Source organism: Thalassophryne amazonica, chromosome 22 (assembly GCF_902500255.1).
Source record: "Thalassophryne amazonica chromosome 22, fThaAma1.1, whole genome shotgun sequence".
In the NCBI taxonomy this organism is placed as follows: domain Eukaryota; kingdom Metazoa; phylum Chordata; class Actinopteri; order Batrachoidiformes; family Batrachoididae; genus Thalassophryne; species Thalassophryne amazonica.
The window spans coordinates 6,513,484-6,534,032 of NC_047124.1; the positions used below are offsets into that span (position 1 = coordinate 6,513,484).

General features: G+C 45.1%; 1 protein-coding gene across 1 annotated transcript; it reads right to left on the reverse strand.

Moving 5' to 3' along the window:
* Window positions 1–1,114: 1,114 nt before the first annotated feature.
* On the reverse strand, window positions 1,115–19,740 carry tmtc1 (transmembrane O-mannosyltransferase targeting cadherins 1). The gene is given in 20 exon segments (XM_034163482.1): window positions 1,115–2,623; window positions 2,713–2,790; window positions 3,884–4,006; window positions 4,125–4,262; window positions 4,899–5,043; window positions 5,304–5,439; window positions 5,962–6,064; window positions 6,192–6,239; window positions 6,241–6,301; window positions 7,050–7,193; window positions 7,363–7,476; window positions 8,576–8,743; window positions 10,238–10,356; window positions 10,512–10,701; window positions 11,929–12,032; window positions 12,132–12,213; window positions 12,312–12,488; window positions 12,885–12,958; window positions 16,393–16,570; window positions 19,371–19,740. Coding segments are annotated over 20 exon segments (2,565 nt in total). The 5' UTR covers window positions 19,628–19,740; the 3' UTR covers window positions 1,115–2,497.
* Window positions 19,741–20,549: the final 809 nt, after the last annotated feature.

Sequence of the window (20,549 nt, forward strand, 5' to 3'; positions counted from 1 at the left end):
CCCGTGGAACCAGCTCCCAATTCAGATCAGGGAGACAAACACCCTCTCTACTTTTAAGATTAGGCTTAAAACTTTCCTTTTTGCTAAAGCTTATAGTTAGGGCTGGATCAGGTGACCCTGAACCATCCCTTAGTTATGCTGCTATAGACGTAGACTGCTGGGGGGTTCCCATGATGCACTGAGTGTTTCTTTCTCTTTTTGCTCTGTATGCACCACTCTGCATTTAATCATTAGTGATCGATCTCTGCTCCCCTCCACAGCATGTCTTTTTCCTGGTTCTCTCCCTCAGCCCCAACCAGTCCCAGCAGAAGATTGCCCCTCCCTGAGCCTGGTTCTGCTGGAGGTTTCTTCCTGTTAAAAGGGAGTTTTTCCTTCCCACTGTAGCCAAGTGCTTGCTCACAGGGGGTCGTTTTGACCGTTGGGGTTTTACATAATTATGGTATGGCCTTGCCTTACAATATAAAGCGCCTTGGGGCAACTGTTTGTTGTGATTTGGCGCTATATAAAAAAATTGATTGATTGACAATTACTGCATTAAGAGACATTTGTTACTATCGAATAATTAACTACTGCAGTTATAGCAACATTAGTTACTGTGTTATAGGTACATTAAAGTTGTAGGGCCTTTTAACTTTCACAAAACTGAGAAAATTTAGTTTCTACCAAAATCCAAACATTATAATTTAGCTTTATTTTTGCAACATGTTGCAAAAATACAACTCATTTTAATGAAGTGCACATATTTATCTGCAGGAAAATTTCATAGTGGATATTGTCTTCTCCTTCATTGCTGTCATGCAGTCAAACTACAGGAGGAAGTGTGAACACGTGTGATTTTTTGAGAATACTTGTGATGTATCTTACACTAACATCCATAAGCTTTCTTGTAAATTACTTCCAAATCTACCAAATGTTGGTCATAGCATATGATCCCTTGAATTTCTCTCCCTCAGGGGTTGAAATTCTAAATTGTTTCCAGAGAGCATGAATTTTGATCATATTGGCAATATCGTATTATGAATCCCTTAACTAAATGATAAAGAATAAAATTATAGCGGTGCCAAAGACTATTCTTTTTACGACTTAAATCTTAAAAAAAAAAACAGTGGCACTATACCTTTAAGTACGGCAGTCATATACATTTATTACAGCAGTTAGTCAATAATTACTATAATAGACATTTACAATGTTATAAAGACATTTATTACTGCAGTTAGTCATTAACTACTGTTATAGAGACATTGATTACAACAGTTAAAAATAATTATTGCAATAAGGAACTTTTATTACTGCAGCTATAGTCAATTACTGTTATGGACATTTATTACTGCAGTTATAGTCATTAATTACTATGTAACAGGCATTAGCTACGGCAGTTATACAGACAATTACTGCAGTAAACATTTTTTACTGAAGCTACAGAATAATTAATTACTAACTAAAGTCATTAATGGCAGCAGTATTATTTCTGCAGTTATAGTGACAGTACTGCAGTTAGTCAATTACTGTAATTCCAGTAATTAAGGACTCGTGTTGTGAGTGGTCAGTAGGGGGCGGTAGGGAGCAGCACTGGGCTTAGTGGTAAAAATGGTTGGTGCTGAGACAGAACAGTCCAGATGGTTGAGTGTACGGTTCTGTTGGACCAGCTGCTTTGAGCTGTTGTGAAACAGCTGATTCAGAAAACTGTTGACTGAAGTCACTTTATTTGACAGACTTGGATCATATGATACATGTGACCATCTTCACTTTAATGGATGCGGATCGGCCCTACTTACCTCAGAGGGCAAGGTGGGGCCGCCAGCAGGTCGTCTTCAAAAACTGAGTGAGCGTGCATCAAGGAGGCGAGTGGGAAAAGCCACCAAGATGACGCTGAAGGAGTCACAGCTGTAGTGGCTGTGACTGGAGAGACTGCTGCTGCTTCTCCAGTCACAACTTCATTTTAGTGCAGAACACAAACACTTTGTTTAAAAAATAACTTTTTTTTTTTTTGTCAAAAGACACTTTGGCAACTGAAGCTTCTTCATGGTTTAACACGCTGCTGCAAACAGCTAAAACTTAAACCTGTCAGTGTCCAAATATATCTGGACTCCTACACCTGCACACACCATCACCATCACCCATGATGTCATCAGCGTCAGTAATGGGCATGAACTTTTCGAGCACAACGTGAACACAGACTGAATCTGTTTTTACACTTCATGTCAACTGAAGCAGTCTTCATGAATCTTCTCACAGTTTGTAGCTTCTTGTACTTTTGATGCACTAAAGCAGGACATTCAATCGAGTGATGACGTTTCACACAAACGTCCACTGTGCAATGTCAGACAAAAATAAATAAAAGTTCACACTCTAGGTCGAGACAATGATCCCCCCGACACCAGCAGTCCTGACATTCTGCTCTCACACTGGTCCACTTTGGTCATCTGTCTGACGGTGTGGCGAGGCTCCAGCGGGCTGGGAAGTGCCTCGCCCACTGCTGTCTTTGGTCCACAGGGGTCTAGACCTCTTCTGCAGGTCTCCTCTCCAGGCGGTCCAGCTTGGCAAGGTTCTCCTTCAGCAGTCTGGAGCCTGGACTGAGCAGCAGAGCTCTCTGATAGTACATCCTGGCTGCAGCATAGTCACCCTTCAAACACAGTCAGAAAAACACTTTCATCAAAACTGCACTTGCAGCGGTTCGAACCCAGTGTTGTGACTTTTGGATGTAAACTGTACCCTGATGTGTTGAATCCCTCCCATGTTCATCCAGGCCTGAGACTGGTCAGGTTTCAGTTCCACAACGAGTTTATAATTCTAGAGGGCGAGAAGAAGAAGAAGGACAACATTCTGTCAACCCATTAGCCAAACCAAAAACAGTTCAAGACTCTTCAGCATTCAAATAAAATGCATTACTTCATGGAACATGAAGCCATCTGAAGGATCAAAGTTCTTCAGAGCTGTTACAGATAACTTTGCAACGTCCATTTAATTTGACATCTGATGCTGGAGCCGAATGTGTGTGACAAGGTAGATCAGTAGAAGAAGTGCTGGACTAGACACCCAAATGACTGGGGTTCAAATCCCGCTGTAACTTGTCTGTGTTTTTGGACAAAACACTTCCTCCACATCATCCCGGTCCTCCCAGCTGTACTGGTCTTGGCTCAGGATCTAACATGTGATGGACTGGTGTCCTGTCCAAGGGGAGTCAGACTATATAGGAACCTCAGACCCAAGGACCTGGTCTGCTGAGTGACTGAATCTTGCAGGAAGACTTGTATAGTATATGTTGTTTTTGTTTGTTTTATCTTGTTACAAAGCCAATAGCAGTCTAAAGTATGAAGTGGTGGTCTTGAGACAAGAGTATCCACAGATCAAATCCCTGTCAGTCTTGAAAGCTACTAAAGACTCTTGGGCAAAGTCTTTAATGCCCATGTTGCTCCCGGTGTGCAGTTGAGTGCCTTGCACGGCAGCACCCTGACATTAGTGTGTGTGTGTGTGTAAAATCACTGTGATTGTAAAGTACTTTGAGCTTCTCCTTCAGACGTCCTTGTATGGTCATGAGTCTGGTCTGCTTGAGGTTTCTTCCTTGAATAAAAAGCACTGATGGAGTTCTTCTTTGGGACCATCACTGATGTGTTTGTTCATGGGTTGGGTAAAGTCTGGATCTACATATCTCGTGTATAGCGACTTATTTCACGCCACATCCAGACAAAAATAAAGTTTTCAAGCAAATTTAAGGGTCTTTTCTTGCAAACACTTTCCACAGCTGCTTGTTTCTGGTGAAGTGCTTGAAAATAATCTGCACAAAAATGACAATTTTTTTTTAACCTTAATTCTCTCCAACTCAAAGAAATGTGCTGACATCAGAAATACAACAAGTCCTACATCAGTGAAGGAAGGACAGAACCTGGAAGGCCTGGTCCAACTGGTTCATCTCTCTCAGCTGGTTTCCTTTGGAGAAATAGAGTTCTGCTCTCACAGACACATCACCGGGATTCAGCTGTAGGGCTCGGTCCAGAGCATCCAGAGCCTGGAAAAGTCCAGAACACCCTCATTTAAATCCTTTGAAAGCGTCCTCTGGTTCCACCTATCATGCCCCCAGAAACTAAAAGTGTAAATGTCCAAATAAAGAGGAGTCCGACACGTACCTGTGAGTGGTCGCCACGTTTGCTGTAAATTGCAGAAAGGAGTCTGTAACATTCAATACATCCATCTTCTCTGGATATAATGTCCAGGGTCATGACCTCGGCATCATTAGTGTGACCTGCCATCACCAAAACCTGAGCCTGAGAGACAGAGACAGACAAAAAGATAGATAAATAAATAAATAAGCAGCCAAGTGTCTGATGTCCCTGATCATGGCTCCACAAGCACTGGATCCATGGAGGCAGGTGTTTACCACAACAACAGCAACATCAGCAAGAAGGAGCAGAAGAAGATCAAGTCCCAGGGATTGAAGTAACAACCGGAGAAGTTGAGGAAAAGTAATGTTCAATGTGGTCCGAGAGGTCATAGGAGCATTAGAAGCCCAAACTGGAAGACTGGCTCCAACAGATTCCAGGCACAACCTCAGAGGTCTCTGTATAAGAGGGTGTGGTCCTAGGAACCTTTAAGATAGTGCCCAGAACCCTCGAAGTCCCAGAAACCCCTAGACCCCTAGTAGAAGACCCCAGCTTGAGGAACACCCAAACATTTAAAGACCTGACGTACGAGTCCAGGACAGATTAGAACATATATCATGACAGGGTCAAAGGTCACACAAAGATCTGGTTCCTGTTTCTTGTTTGTTTTATGATGATGAATCACAGAAGGACCAACTGAAGCCAAAGGCCACAGTCTGTGAGGTCAAAGGTCAGCGATGAGCTGACGAGTGTTTTACTGCAGTCAAACCAGCGCTGCGGTGTGTGTGTGTATGTTCTCACCAAAGCCAGCCAGATGTCTGTGCTGTTGGGCTGCAAGGTCGAGGCCTCTCTGTACACCTGCAGGGCCTCTTCGTAGCGACCCGTGTTATAATATAGCGCCCCCAGTGGCGTCAGGATCTCTACCTTCCTTGTCACCTGCAGTGCCCTACAGGCAAAGGTTAAAGGTCAACATTAAACCAGGTCCATACTTTTTGTCGAGTGTGCGACATCTGGATAAGCGTCTGTGTGTTGGCTATTTGAAAAAAACAAAACAAAACAATGAAGGCTAATTTGAAACGTAATAATTTCATACCTCAAGTTTTAAAAACACTTATTCAGTTTAAGCTCAATAAATCCTTCAGAAAATCCTGGTATTTGTTTGTTTACTGATGTCACCGTAACCTGGATCCTGGATTGTTTTCTCACCTCTTGTACCAGGACTCCGCCTCTTTGTTCTCATTGGAGGAGCGGAGGAGGCGGCCCAGGTTCACCATGGCAACATAGTGAGCTGGTTTGAGTCTAATAGCTTGGTGGTAGTGAGCAGCAGCCAGCTCGCCTCTTCCTGCAGGAGGAAAGACGACAAAAAGAAGAAAAAAAGAAACGATGGAAGCAAAAAAAGGATAAGAAAAAGCCAGAAGGAATGAAAGAATAAGAAATAAAAGACAGAAATGTGAAAGAAGGAAGCAACGCCTGACAGTACAACTGTAGATAATTTGAATTCCGCTGTGATGCAGCAGTTTGTCCTCTTTTCCGAAGATCAGTTCATTTCTGTGTGAAGTTTATAGAACTACAAATGTGTGATCCAACATGGCCTTTTGATTTGCATATTAATGAGGTTGTTAGGATGGCCCATTTTTCAGTGATCAGATCTATTCCATCTCTGACAGATGCTGAAACACTGATTCATGGTATCGTGTTCTCCAGAACTGACGTTTTATGTTCCAGTTCATCATATACGAGTCTGAGATAAGACACTAAAGGAGTGAAACCCAGCACGACCCTTTAATTAAAATCATGTTGATAGCGAGGCAGCGGTTTACCCATCAGCCCCGCGAGTTCTACAGGAACAGTGGACTGGTCTCACCTGTATCCACCAGAAAGACTCCGTAGTTATTATGCAGGTCGGAGCTCTCGGGACAGTTCTCGATACCTTTCAGATACACTTCACTGGCTTCAGCAAAACGTTTCTGCGGGAGAATCAAACAGGATTAAAAAGGAACTGAACTGGATCCGGGTCACAAAGAGTCCAGGGTGCACGCAGATCAGCCATCAAACTTAGGTCATTATTAAAAGCTGGTAAATGTAGATTTTGACCTGTTCAGCGTACATCGATGCCAGGCTGGAGTAGGCATCGGCGAAGTACAGGACCAAAGACGATGGAGTCCTTCAACAGAGCCTCGGCCTCTTTGTCTTTACCCTGAGACCTGGACAAAAGCACAGAACTGTTACACTATTAATCATGTCTCATTTTTTAATTATCATACTATCAGAAATATGAGTTTTTGAGTGATGTGATCTTTGACCTTCAGGCCATGTGATCCAAAGATGATACAGAAGGAATGAATGCCTCATAACGTGTATTATGATTTTAAATGGCTGAGAATCAGAGCTGCTGTGCCAGAAAGACGTCAGTTATTACACTCAGGAAGATGAAACTGTTTGCTGCTGTCACAGAGAGTAAATTTAACTTTTGAAAAGAATCAGAGTTATAAGAAACGACCTGTTTCATATTTGGAGTGAACCTTAAAGTCAGTCAAACTGGATCTCACACTGGGCGCTCGTAGCTGAGGGGTGACCTCTGAAAGCCTGGTTACTTCTGCAATCCAGCTAAATCAAGAGCTTGAGAGACATCTTCTGGAGTTTGGAATGGGGTAAATGTCTGGACGTCCAGATGCTTCCAAGTAAAGTTCTTGATCTCGTCTACCAGGTTGACAGAGAACCTTCGTGGTCATGGTATTACACAGTGTGCTGGTATTTATTCATGCTGTGAGACAAAAACCTGTTTGTAGTGTCAGGTCTTCTGTGGGGGAAAAGTTTGTCCTGAAGAGGTAATCATTGATTTTTAGTGTTTTCTGGAAGGAACAGGATTAGCTTTGGGCTGCGGATTAGACATGTTGTAGTTTTGTTACAGGTTAGCCACTTGAATCTCAGACAAAAACCTGTCCAACTTACTTGAGAAGGTTCCCTAGGTTGAAGAGAGCTCGGTTGTGCTGAGGGTTGGTGTCCAGAGCTTTCCTGTAGTAGCGTTCGGCCTCATCCGGGTCGTGTGTTAGAGTTCCCAGATTGTTCAAGGCACTGGCGTGTCGAGGGTATAGTCTGAAAGACAAGAATCAAACAAAGTCCATCACGTTTTGGCAGAAACCTCACGATGACAATCTGCAGTGCCACTCTAGACTTTAATCCAGATGCTGTGATGGTCAATGTTCATTTATTTATTGTTTTAACTGGATTAGAAAAGTATGAACAGGATTGACAGGAGGCAGACCTGAGGGCATTGTTGTAGTGGTGAATGGCCTCCGGGTCCCTACCGATGTCTTTCAGGAAGTTGGCGAAGTTGTAGTGGACTTTGGCGTTGTGAGGAAGACTTTGAATACCAGAGCTGAAAAGAGAAGGAGACGTGGCGACGGCTCAATTTAAAGATGGGGAATGGACTGCAGACACGAGACAACAAACCTCCGAAAAAGAGGTCTATAGGGTAAAAAATAAATAAACAATTGCACCACGTGTCAGCTCGGTCACCCTGACTGCTATATAGAAACTGGTACAACCAGTTCAAGGCTGGCAACTAAACTGATTCAACCCTCCGGTTTGCTTTTGGACTTGTTGCTGATAACCGTCTAGCTGGTCCTTTTTGTCTTCTGTCCGAAACACACGGCATGTCTTTCTTCCAGCAAAAACCTGGAATACTGATTCATCATCTGACCACAAAACACATTTCTCCTGTGTGGCGGTCCAACTCAGATGCCTCCACATTCAGAGAAGTCAATGCTGCTTCTAGAAAAGGTTAACCTAAAGCTTATTTTATGCACAGTACACTTTTAAGTGGCATTTGTGAATTCCACACTGTAGCGCTTCCTAAAATAACCTCTTGCCCATGTGGTTATATCAGCTATTGATGAATGACGGTTCTTGATGCAGTGCTTTCTGAGGGATTGGAGATCACAGGTGTTCATCTTTGGCTTGCACACTTGCCCTTTACGCAATGAAATTCCTTCAGATTCCTTGAATTGTTTAATGATATTACGCACTGCAGAGGAAAACAAAATCCAAATCCCTTACAATCTTTCTTCCAAAAACATTTTAAATATTTCCATAATTTTCTCACATTTGTTGACACACTGGAGATCCTCTGCACATCTTTGCTCCTCAGACAATCACCTGTTTGAAATATTATTCATTTCAACTCGCCCTAATTCATTGGTCCAGCCAAATGCTTATGGAATGTGTTGCAGGCCTTAAATGCAGGAATGGGTGTATATTAACAAATGAAAGGAAGCTGTCTGCAGTGAAATAAAGGTCAAAGTAAATAAAAAAAAAAAAACACTGCTCCCCCCAATTTGTATTTCCATATCTTCCTGCCTTTTCTGATTTATGGTTGTAAATTGCTCTTCTTGGGATTAATAAAGCTGCAGAAGTCATCATCATAGAAGTAAAGACGAAATATGAGAACAGAGTTGATATGTGTCTCTGTGCTTTACCGAAAAAGTGCTTCCCTGGACAGCCAGACTTGGTTCTGTTGGACCGTCTTCCAGGAGAAGAGCAGCAGAACCAACAGCATGGACACACTGAGAACTGTGGCCCCCCAGCGACCCAGCGCCGAGCCCAGTCGACCCAAACCATGGGCCACCAGGATGCAGTAACCCATACTTCAGGCCAAGGTACAGAGGAGAAACAAGAAAACCCAAAGAGTTACAAACGGCAGGAGGAGGAGGGTTACAAAGCAGGACACGACTGACGAGTTTAAAAAGAAGGCAGCAGAGGTGGAAATACAATGAGCATCATGAGGGGAGGGAAGGAAGACTGAACAGGAGAACAAAAAAGAAGCATGTGAAGATATAAATAAGGACTGATCAAAGTGAAGGAAGGAGGAGAGAGAAAAAGAATTTAAGCGGTGAAACCAGAACAACCAACAATTCATTTCTTTTCAATTCACCCGTAGATGTGAAGCACAATTCTGGTGTCAAATTGACATATTTTTTTCCCCCCGTCAGCATTTAGTGTTGATTACAGTTGATTGGACCCATTTCCAACAGAACCAGAGGTCAGAATGTTCTGACCCAAAGTGGGCCATAAGTGGTTTAGTTCAACAGAACCTTTATCCAGTGGAGCCATCATGAAGTACTCATAAGTGTCAAGTCACCAACCAAACCAGTGGATAAAATCCGATATGTCAGAGACTCTCCTGGATAACCTCAGATTTTTCAGAGATAATCACCTGGAAAACCTGATTTGTCAGATCTGGGCTAACCTCAGATGTGCTATATTATCTTATTTTTCAGAAATGATCTCTGAGACAAAACATAATTTGTCAGAGAGTATCTCTTGCATAACCTCATATTTGTTAGAGATTATTTTTTTGATAAACTCTGATTTGTCAGAGATCATCTCTTTCTTAACATCAGATTTGTCAGATATCTCTTGGATAGACTGATTTTTCAGAAATGATCTCTTGGATAAACTCTGATTTGTCAGAGATCATCTCTTTCTTAATATCAGATTTGTCAGATATCACCTCTTGGATAGCCTATGATTTGTCAGAGATCATCTCTGGGATAACCTCTGATTTGTCACAGATTTTCTCTTTCCTAACATCAGATTTATCTGAGATTACCTCTTGGATAATCTCTGATTTTTCAGAGATTATCTCATGGAGAAAAGATGATTTGTCAGATTATTTTCTGGATAACCTCTTATTTGCCAGAGATGATCTCTTTCTTAACATCAGATCTGTCAGATATCATTTCCTGGATAGCCTCTGATTTTTCACAGATGATCTCTTGAATAACCTCTGATTTGTCAGAGATTATCTCTTGGACAAAAGATGATTTGTCAGAGATTATCTTTTGCATAACCTCATATTTGTCAGAGATGATCTCTTTCTTAACATCAGTTGTCTGAGATTATCGCTTGGAAAAAACTGGGAATAAAATCGTAGAAAACCATGATTCTGCCTATGTGAGGAGAAATTCACAAATAGGTCACCTGTCTCCGGTGGACGACCACAGGCTAGGGGTTACATGTTAGCGGGACAAACACTTCCAAGGCACTAATCACTGAAATGTAACAATGCAATGAACAAAGACACTTTTAGTGCCCGTTTGCTGAGTGAGTCTAAAAGAGCACAACAGACACCGGCTCACCTCGGCATGTAGAGAACTCGCTCAGCAACGACAAACCCCACCCTGAAGAACAGGTTACTGGCAGGGATGAAGGGAAACATCAGGAACAACAGTCCCACCAAAACCTCGCCACTCTGATTCTGGACACACAGACATCAAAAAGTGGATCCCATCAGGTGCTTTGGAAGCTTCCAGTGATGTCGAGAAGACTCTGGATCCCAGGGAACAGGCCCTGAGTGGGTTTCTGTTCCATCAAATCAAACATCTGAAGACTGACAGGTGTCATAAGGCTAACCTGCAGCGCGGTCGCGCAGCGCCAGCAGAGAGCGACCATTGCCAGAGCCAACAGCAGCGTGGCCAAATTCCGTACATCAGCCAGCGACTCCACCAGCGGAATGCTGCCCACCTGCCAGTCGTAGCACAGCACCACGGGCGCTAGCAGCAGCCAGGCATTAAAGGACAGCAGGTACGAGTAGGTCAGAACCCTGCAGCGGATCACAGCAGCACACGTCAGTCACAGGCCAACGGTTTACATACACCCTGTTCAAAACGGTCCAGGTGCAAACAATTAATGTCACCAAGCACCGTAGAAAGTCAGAAGGTCAACTTTATTACCAGGCAGGAAATCAAAGAACAAACATCACTTGGTTACATTTCCAGTGGGGTCAATATTTTACTTGAATGCATCTTTAAACAGTGCAGAAGTTTCCAGAAATAGGCAGAATTTTTGCTACAGATGTTCAACGGAATCTCAGCATCACAATTAAGGAACTGATGGAGTTGTAAACATCTTATAATACGTAATTCCTGGCAGGCATCTGTGCGTCTGTCACGCCGAGGTTTTTCCAGACAGCCTCTCAGTGGTCGCTGGGCCGACCTGCTCACCAGTTGGCACACAGGTTCGTCTAGGGGTGGAGCAGGGCATATGCCGATTGGTCTGCAACCTGAAAAGTTATTAGGGTCTGGAAAAAAAACGCACACTTTTTCCTTATGGGACCCAGCTCAGCCAAATTTTGTATGTGGGTTCGGCTGTGTGCTGCCAGGTACGTGCCTGAATTAGGCCCAATCGGACCAAAACCTTGAAAGTTATTGGGGTCATAAAAATCCACCTCCTCCCAAAGCGGAAAGTTTTTCAACCTTTCCAGTGCTTCTTGTACATTCTATGGTGAAAACACAAACCGTATTTATCTGTAAATCTGGGGCGTTTATTATGAGTAACAGTTTCTGCCAACTGCACCAAACATTTCTACACATCACTGAAGCTAATGACGGGTTTCTCCTTGTCAGACAGAAACATGACATCATCCAGGTTTAAGAAGAGCGCTCAGACGCCACGATCGGAAAGGATGGCGACCGAAAACAAAGCCATTTATCCAAAATCAGTTTGCCAAAAGGCACATGGGAGACTGGAGCCCAGATCTGATCACATTTCTTTTTGCCCAGCTGCACTTTGTATGTACGGTGGCCTGTGAAGGACAAAATTACCCAGTGATTACATATTTTTTATCTCTACCTGATCAGGACAGAAATAAGCCGCTAATTAAGTTTGTGTTTGAAGTGCGTTTCGTGGAGCCAGAATGTTCGGTGACCGAACAGCAACTGTTTTCTGTCCCGAGTCCCGACTCTGATTTACTTGCTGCGAAGCAGCAGAAGTTTGTGAATGTTCTCACATCAGGTTTTTTTTTCTGGACTGATTTAGTTCCATCGCTGACCTTGTGAGCAGGTGAGGTGAGAAGGAGGCGGGGTTGTCCTGTTCGGAAAAGAGAGGCATGGATCCTCCCATCAGCCACAGCCTGAAAGACATGATGATCACCACCTGGGAGACACACGAAGGACACGCCTCAGCTTACCGACAGGAAGTCCTCCACCAGTCGCGGGTATCGTGGGAAAGTGCAGAACTATGGCATGAACTCACATAGGAAAAGATGAGGACAACTCGCTTGAAGAAGGGGCTGCAGGTACACAGGAGGTCCTTGATTCCGGAGCTGGACAGGTGACTGAGGAAGAGACAGATACATGACGGTCAGACGGCAGCTCAGAAGCACCGTAAATCACCCCGCTAACCCGCCAGAGATGGAGAAAGCGGCGCGCTTACTGGACGAGCGGCTTTCGGCACAACACCATGGCGTCGTAGAGCACGCACACGCCGAACACCGTCACGCCCGTCTCCTTCACTAACATGGCGCAGGTGCCCAGCAACAGGCAGCCAATAAGGGACCACACAGACACTGTGGTGGGCAGAGACTCCACAGAGATGGACACTCCCACACTCCTGAAACCAAGACGATGACATAAACGGCATGAAAACGTAAAAAAAAAATAAAAAAAATTCAGGCTGTAAATTTAAGTCCTGTAAACAAATCTCAACAACAAGACAAAAATTAAAGAAAATCTGAAAAGTAAAAACGATGATGTACGTTGATGTATGTATGTTTAACAAAATTACATTTACAGTTTTGTTTTGTCACTGACTCTGTGTTTGTCTTCGTTAATACAGTGAATGTGCAAGGAGAAGACAGACAGACATAAATGTGGCAGAATATTTCCAAAATGGACATATAAAATGATAAAAACATGAAAGATGGTTGTTTCATTGTGTAAAAGATAAAAGCTGTGAGACATGAAGCTGCATCTTTAATTCGTCCACGTGTGGACGCAGTCGTCTCACCTAACGAAGGACAAGAACGTCAGCAAGAACAGCAGACAGGCTAAGACATCAGCTCTGCCCACGACGCCGGACACCTGCAGACACACAGACGACACACAATTCTCACTACGATTAAAATAAAAAACAAACTTTAATCACTGCTCATACTGCAGGTGGCGCCAACATCTGGACTAACTGTATACAAACATTAACATAGATTCCTCTCAGTACAGCACCACCTGCTGGCTCCTGGGAAGGGAAGCTTTCCCTTCCAAGATGGCGCCACGTGAAGGCGCCCTGGTATTCTGGTGCTCCCTGTTTTATCTGTTTTTGCGCGTGAATCGTGTGTCATCGTGTCCCTACACCCGCGAGGAGCTTCTAAACATCAAATCATCAACACCCACGGACATTACGCCAGTTTTTTTAGTGCCTGCAGCTGAACTGGATCACTTTTTGGCCAAAAAAGTGAGACGACAGCGGAGAGGAAAACGAGCTGGAGCTCTCGTGCACCTCAGACGAAGGGGCACGCGCACGCCCCTACCTGGGATATTTCTCTCCAACGTCTGCTCACTCCACAACAAGATGGATGAGCTGGCACTGCTGATGAAGAAGAACAGAGATTTCTCCTCATCTTGTGTACTGTGCTTCACGGAGACATGGTTAAATGCACAGACACCGGACTGCGCGCTCCAACTAGAGGGATTCCGACTCCTCCGCGCAGACAGAGGCCGAGCACTCTTTAGTGGAAAAACAAGAGGTGGAGGACTCTGCTTCTATATCAACAACGCCTGGTGCTCCGATGTGACTGTGATCTCCCAACACTGCTGTCCCTCTCTGGAATATCTCCTCATAAACTGCAGACCGTTCTACTCTCCACGTGAGTTTAACTTTTCATACTTTGCTCTGTGTATATTCCACCGAGCGCGGACGTGCACGAGGCCGAGCGCGCACTTGCGGATCAGATTATGAGCGTGGAGAGAGACTTTCCGGACTCTCTTGTTATAATTCTCGGTGATTTTAACAAAGGGAATCTCAGTCAGGAATTACCAAAATACAAACAGTTTGTTAAATGCCCGACCAGAGAAGGGAGCACGTTAGATCATTGTTACACAACAGTGAGCGGCGCCTACCGCACGGTGGCCCGTGCAGCTTTGGGACTCTCAGATCACGTGATGGTCCATTTGATCCCCACGTACAGACAGAGACTTAAACTCTCTAAACCTGTTGTGAGGACATCTAAAGTGTGGAGCAATGAAGCTGTAGAGGAGCTACGCGCGTGCTTGGCCACCACGGATTGGGATATGTTTGAGGCTTCAACAGACAGTCTAGATGACTACACGGACACTGTGACGTCATATATTCATTTCTGTGAAGACAGCATCATCCCTCAGCATACCAAGTTGAGATATAACAACGACAAGCCCTGGTTCACACCTAAACTCCAGCAGCTCCGTCAGCAGAAAGAGGAGGCTTTCAGAGAAGGAGACAGAGACAGCTATAGAGGTGCAAAGTACAGATTTAGTAAGGAGGTGGCAAAGGCTAAATCCATGTACAGTTCACGTCTGCAGCAAAGGTTCTCTGCCAACGACTCGGCCTCTGTGTGGAGGGGGTTGAAAGAGATCACCAACTACAAGCCCAAAGCACCTCGTTCTATTGACGACCTGAAGCTGGCCAACGACCTGAACGTCTTCTATTCACGCTTTGAAGACAAGGACTCACACCTCCCCACCCCCCACACAACTGAATATTCAAACACTCTGGACCTCCCCCCTCTCACTGCTGCCCTCCCCACTCCCCCTGTTGCCCTCTCGGTCCAAGAGGAGGACATGAGGAGACATTTCAAAAGGCTGAATCCATGTAAGGCCTCTGGCCCAGACTGTGTCTCTCCTGCCACCCTGAGACACTGCGCTGATGAGCTGGCCCCAGTCTTCACGGGGATCTTCAACACCTCCCTGGAGTCATGCCATGTTCCAGTCTGTTTCAAGTCCTCAATCATAGTTCCAGTCCCCAAGAAACCACGCATCACTGGACTTAATGACTACCATCCTGTGGCTCTCACGTCTGTAGTCATGAAGACCTTCGAACGCCTGGTTTTATCCCACCTGAAGTCCATCACCGACCCCCTCCTGGACCCCCTGCAGTTTGCCTACAGAGCCAACAGGTCTGTAGATGATGCCATAAACCTGGCCCTGCACTCCATCCTGCAGCACCTGGACTCCCCAGGAACCTACGCTAGGATCCTGTTTGTGGACTTCAGCTCTGCATTCAACACCATCCTTCCAGCTTTGCTCCAGGACAAGCTTTCTCTGCTCCACGTGCCCAACACCACCTGCAGGTGGATCACAGACTTCCTGATGGAAAAAATGTCTCGAACACTCGGGCTCTCAGCACAGGATCTCCACAGGGCTGTGTCCTTTCCCCTCTGCTCTTCTCCCTCTACACTAACTGCTGCACCTCCAGCCACGACTCTGTAAAGCTCATCAAGTTTGCGGACGACACCACCCTCATCGGACTCATTTCGGATGGGGATGAGTCTGCCTACAGGAGGGAGGTGGACCGGCTGGTGACCTGATGCAGCAACAACAACTTGGAGCTCAATGTCCAGAAAACAGTGGAGATGATCGTGGACTTCAGGAAAGCCACAGCCCCCCCGCCCTCCCTCGCCCTCACCAACAGCCCCATCACCACTGTGGACTGTCACCGCTTCCTCGGCACCACCATCACCCAGGACCTCAAGTGGGAGTCAACCATCAGCTCCCTCATCAAGAAGGCCCAGCAGAGGATGTACTTCCTGTGGCAGCTGAAGAAGGCCAAGCTGCCTGTCCAGCTGATGGTGCAGTTCTACACGGCCATCATCGAGTCCATCCTCTGCTCCTCCATCACGGTGTGGTACGCCGGGGCCACAGCCAGGGACAGACACAGACTGCAGCGCATTGTGGCCTCTGCTGAGAAGGTGATCGGCTGTAGCCTTCCATCTCTCCACGACCTGCACGTCTCCAGGACTCTGGGCCGAGCAGGTCAGATCACAGCTGACCCTTCTCACCCTGCACACGGTCTATTCAAACCACTCCCCTTGGGCAGGAGGCTACGGTCCATCTGGACCACAACCTCCCGCCATAAGAACAGTTTCTTCCCCTCTGCCGTTAGACTCATGAACTCCTCATAACTCAGTCACCTTAAGCTTAACTCTGTCACTTTATCATTTTATCACGGGTCACTTTAGACAATGTACTTTGGTTTTTAATTGCACTCCTCCCACTGCACTGTTTTTTCTGTTTCTCTGTTGCACACAGCCTTTCATATTTCTTTTTTTTTTATCTTATATTTTATGTTATATTTTATCTTAGCATTTTATCTCTTCTTAATGTTGCACCATTGTACTGAAGCAAATTCCTAGTCTGTGAATCCTGTTCACTGGCAATGGCAATAACCTTCTTCTGATTCTGTGTGACCCTGCACAAGTGGCTTTTGTGGACTATCTGATGTTCTTCTTTTGGGAGGTGCAGCAGAAACACACGTGTGGACTCACAGCCTCGGTGTGGACCGGGTGGACAGAGAAGAGCAGCGCCGTGACGAAGGCCAGGCGACGGTCTGTGAACACGCAACACTCACACGTGTGTAGGAGCAGACAGGTTACGGCGCAGTGCAGACACGTGTTGACCAGGTGGAAATAGAACGGCTTCATGCCGCCCAGCAGCACGTTCAACCTGACAGGAAAGAAAGACATGTTTTAATCAAAATCTGTTTATTAACACACACGATACCAAATGATCTCCAGAGGTCACCGAGCTTCCAGGAAGAACTTCAAAGTTTCTGTGAAACATCACGTGTAAAAACTCCAAACGTTCATTTAAAACCACACTGACATTCATGTCTCTGGGTCTTCAACCTCTGAGACCCAGAGACGCCTGGGAAGAGCTTATGGAGACATGAGGTCAAAGGTCAGAGGTGTCTGGTGATCCTTATATCTTTACAGGGGAAAGAAGGTTCAAGTTTTTAGTGTCCTGGTGCTTCCAATGACTTGGACTCTAACCAGGACGACCAGATGTCTTTGGTATCAGGTCTCTGTGGATGATCTTTGGCTCCTGCTGGAATGATTTTGTGTCAACTGAACGATTACTTACTGAAACTCAGATGAGGAGGATAACTGACATTGTGAGGAAACATCAGCTACCACATTATATCCATGTGGTGTGTTTCGCTGGACATGATCCAGCACATAGGTCCCTTAGTGCAGAGGACCCCAGCTGCTGGAGAAGGTCATGGACACGCCCACGTTTCCACCAGGCCGCGGACACGCCCACGTTTCCACCAGGCCGCGGACACGCCCACATTTCCACCAGGCCGCGGACACGCCCACATTTCCAATGACCAGAGATACACCCACTCTCCTCCAACCTGGTCAAGAACACGCCTACTTTTCCCCTACCACTCCCCAAAGGCATGCCCACTTTCCCACTGAACAGGAATATGCCCACTCCCGCCCCCTTAACCTGGCAATGGACTTGCCCACCCCCTTCGACTAAGGACACGCCCACTTTCTTACTGGCCAAGGATCTGTCAACTTATAAAGTTGTCTGGATCCGAAACTTTTGCACAGAACAGGATTAGTGAAGGTTACAAATGATCTTCTTATGGCCTCAGACAGTGGACTCATCTCGGTGCTTGTTCTGTTAGACCTCAGTGCTGCTTTTGATACTGTTGACCATAAAATTTTATTACAGAGATTAGAGCATGCCATAGGTATTAAAGGCACTGCGCTGCGGTGGTTTGAATCATATTTGTCTAATAGATTACAATTTGTTTGGGGAATCTTCTTCACAGACTAAGGTTAATTATGGAGTTCCACAAGGTTCTGTGCTAGGACCAATTTTATTCACTTTATACATGCTTCCCTTAGGCAGTATTATTAGACGGCATTGCTTAAATTTTCATTGTTACGCAGATGATACCCAGCTTTACCTATCCATGAAGCCAGAGGACACACACCAATTAGCTAAACTGCAGGATTGTCTTACAGACATAAAGACATGGATGACCTCTAATTTCCTGCTTTTAAACTCAGATAAAACTGAAGTTATTGTACTTGGCTCAACAAATCTTAGAAACATGGTGTCTAACCAGATCCTTACTCTGGATGGCATTACCCTGACCTCTAGTAATACTGTGAGAAATCTTGGAGTCATTTTTGATCAGGATATGTCATTCAATGCGCATATTAAACAAATATGTAGGTCTGCTTTTTTGCATTTACGCAATATCTCTAAAATTAGAAAGGTCTTGTCTCAGAGTGATGCTGAAAAACTAATTCATGCATTTATTTCCTCTAGGCTGGACTACTGTAATTCATTATTATCAGGTTGTCCTAAAAGTTCCCTGAAAAGCCTTCAGTTAATTCAAAATGCTGCAGCTAGAGTACTAACGGGGACTAGAAGGAGAGAGCATATCTCACCCATATTGGCCTCTCTTCATTGGCTTCCTGTTAATTCTAGAATAGAATTTAAAATTCTTCTTCTTACTTATAAGGTTTTGAATAATCAGGTCCCATCTTATCTTAGGGACCTCATAGTACCATATCACCCCAATAGAGCGCTTCGCTCTCAGACTGCAGGCTTACTTGTAGTTCCTAGGGTTTGTAAGAGTAGAATGGGAGGCAGAGCCTTCAGCTTTCAGGCTCCTCTCCTGTGGAACCAGCTCCCAATTCAGATCAGGGAGACAGACACCCTCTCTACTTTTAAGATTAGGCTTAAAACTTTCCTTTTTGCTAAAGCTTATAGTTAGGGCTGGATCAGGTGACCCTGAACCATCCCTTAGTTATGCTGCTATAGACGTAGACTGCTGGGGGGTTCCCATGATGCACTGAGTGTTTCTTTCTCTTTTTGCTCTGTATGCACCACTCTGCATTTAATCATTAGTGATCGATCTCTGCTCCCCTCCACAGCATGTCTTTTTCCTGGTTCTCTCCCTCAGCCCCAACCAGTCCCAGCAGAAGACTGCCCCTCCCTGAGCCTGGTTCTGCTGGAGGTTTCTTCCTGTTAAAAGGGAGTTTTTCCTTCCCACTGTTGCCAAGTGCTTGCTCACAGGGGGTCGTTTTAACCGTTGGGGTTTTTACGTGGTTGTTGTGTGGCCTTGCCTTACAATATAAAGCGCCTTGGGGCAACTGTTTGTTATGATTTGGCGCTACATAAATAAAATTGATTGATTTATCAGGGACACGCCCACTTTCCCCCTTCACTTGCAAAGGACACGCCCACTTTCCCACTGACCAGGGATACGACCACTCCCCCCAACCCGGCCAAGGACTCGCACACAGCCACCCTTCGACTAAGGACACGCCCACTTTTCCACTGGCCAAGGACACGCCGACGTCCCCACTTGGCTCCAGCGGGTAACTTTGTACCGTCTGTTGTCCTCCTGGACCTTGGGATGGTTCGCGGTCACACAGACCTGATCTAAGTTAGCTGCACCTGTTCGAGTTTGGTGATAACTTGTCTCCGAGTGTCTTACTTGAAGCTGAGGACACACAGCGGTCTGTAGGACTTGTGACTCGTATTATCCGCCATCCTTTTGCCCCAGAAGTCGTTGCTGAAGATGTTTTTCAGACTCGATCCGGGTCTGACGTCCGGATTGTTGACGATAGCCCAAACGTCGTCGTGCACGAGCTCGCCATGCAGACTGTTACTGTAGCAAAGCGCGCACACGGCGGCCAGCGCCACGTAACCACACAGCGGTCGAACCCGCTGCTCCCGTGAGGACGCCGTCATGTCGAGTCTTGCTCGTCCCGCGGAGTGACGACGAAATCCGTTCGATATCTGCGCAGAACCGCCATTTGTCAGCGACAGCTAGAAAGCTAACTGCTGCAGCCAGCCGCACCGGAAGTAATCAGCGCCGTGAGGCGTTCAGGTTCACTCGGACAAAGTGAGGAGTCTTGAGGAATTGGAAGACGTAAAAATTGGAGTGGGGAGAAATGCATCATGTACAAAGTCTGTGTTTTGTATATATATATATATATATACACAACCCCTGGCAAAAATTATGGAATCACCGGCCTCGGAGGATGTTCATTCAGTTGTTTAATTTTGTAGAAAAAAGCAGATCACAGACATGACACAAAACTAAAGTCATTTCAAATGGCAACTTTCTGGCTTTAAGAAACACTATAAGAAATCAGGAAAAATAATTGTGGCAGTCAGTAACGGTTACTTTTTTAGACCAAGCAGAGGGAAAAAAAATATGGAATCACTCAATTCTTAGGAAAAAATTATGGAATCATGAAAAACAAAAGAACGCTCCAACACATCACTAGTATTTTGTTGCACCACTTCTGGCTTTTATAACAGCTTGCAGTCTCTGAGGCATGGACTTAATGAGTGACAAACAGTACTCTTCATCAATCTGGCTCCAGCTTTCTCTGATTGCTGTTGCCAGATCAGCTTTGCAGGTCGGAGCCTTGTCATGGACCATTTTCTTCAACTTCCACCAAAGATTTTCAATTGGATTAAGATCTGAACTATTTGCAGGCCAATGACATTGACCCTATGTGTCTTTTTGCAAGGAATGTTTTCAGTTTTTGCTCTATGGCAAGATGCATTATCATCTTGAAAAATGATTTCATCATCCCCAAACATCCTTTCAATTGATGGGATAAGAAAAGTGTCCAAAATATCAACATAAACTTGTGCATTT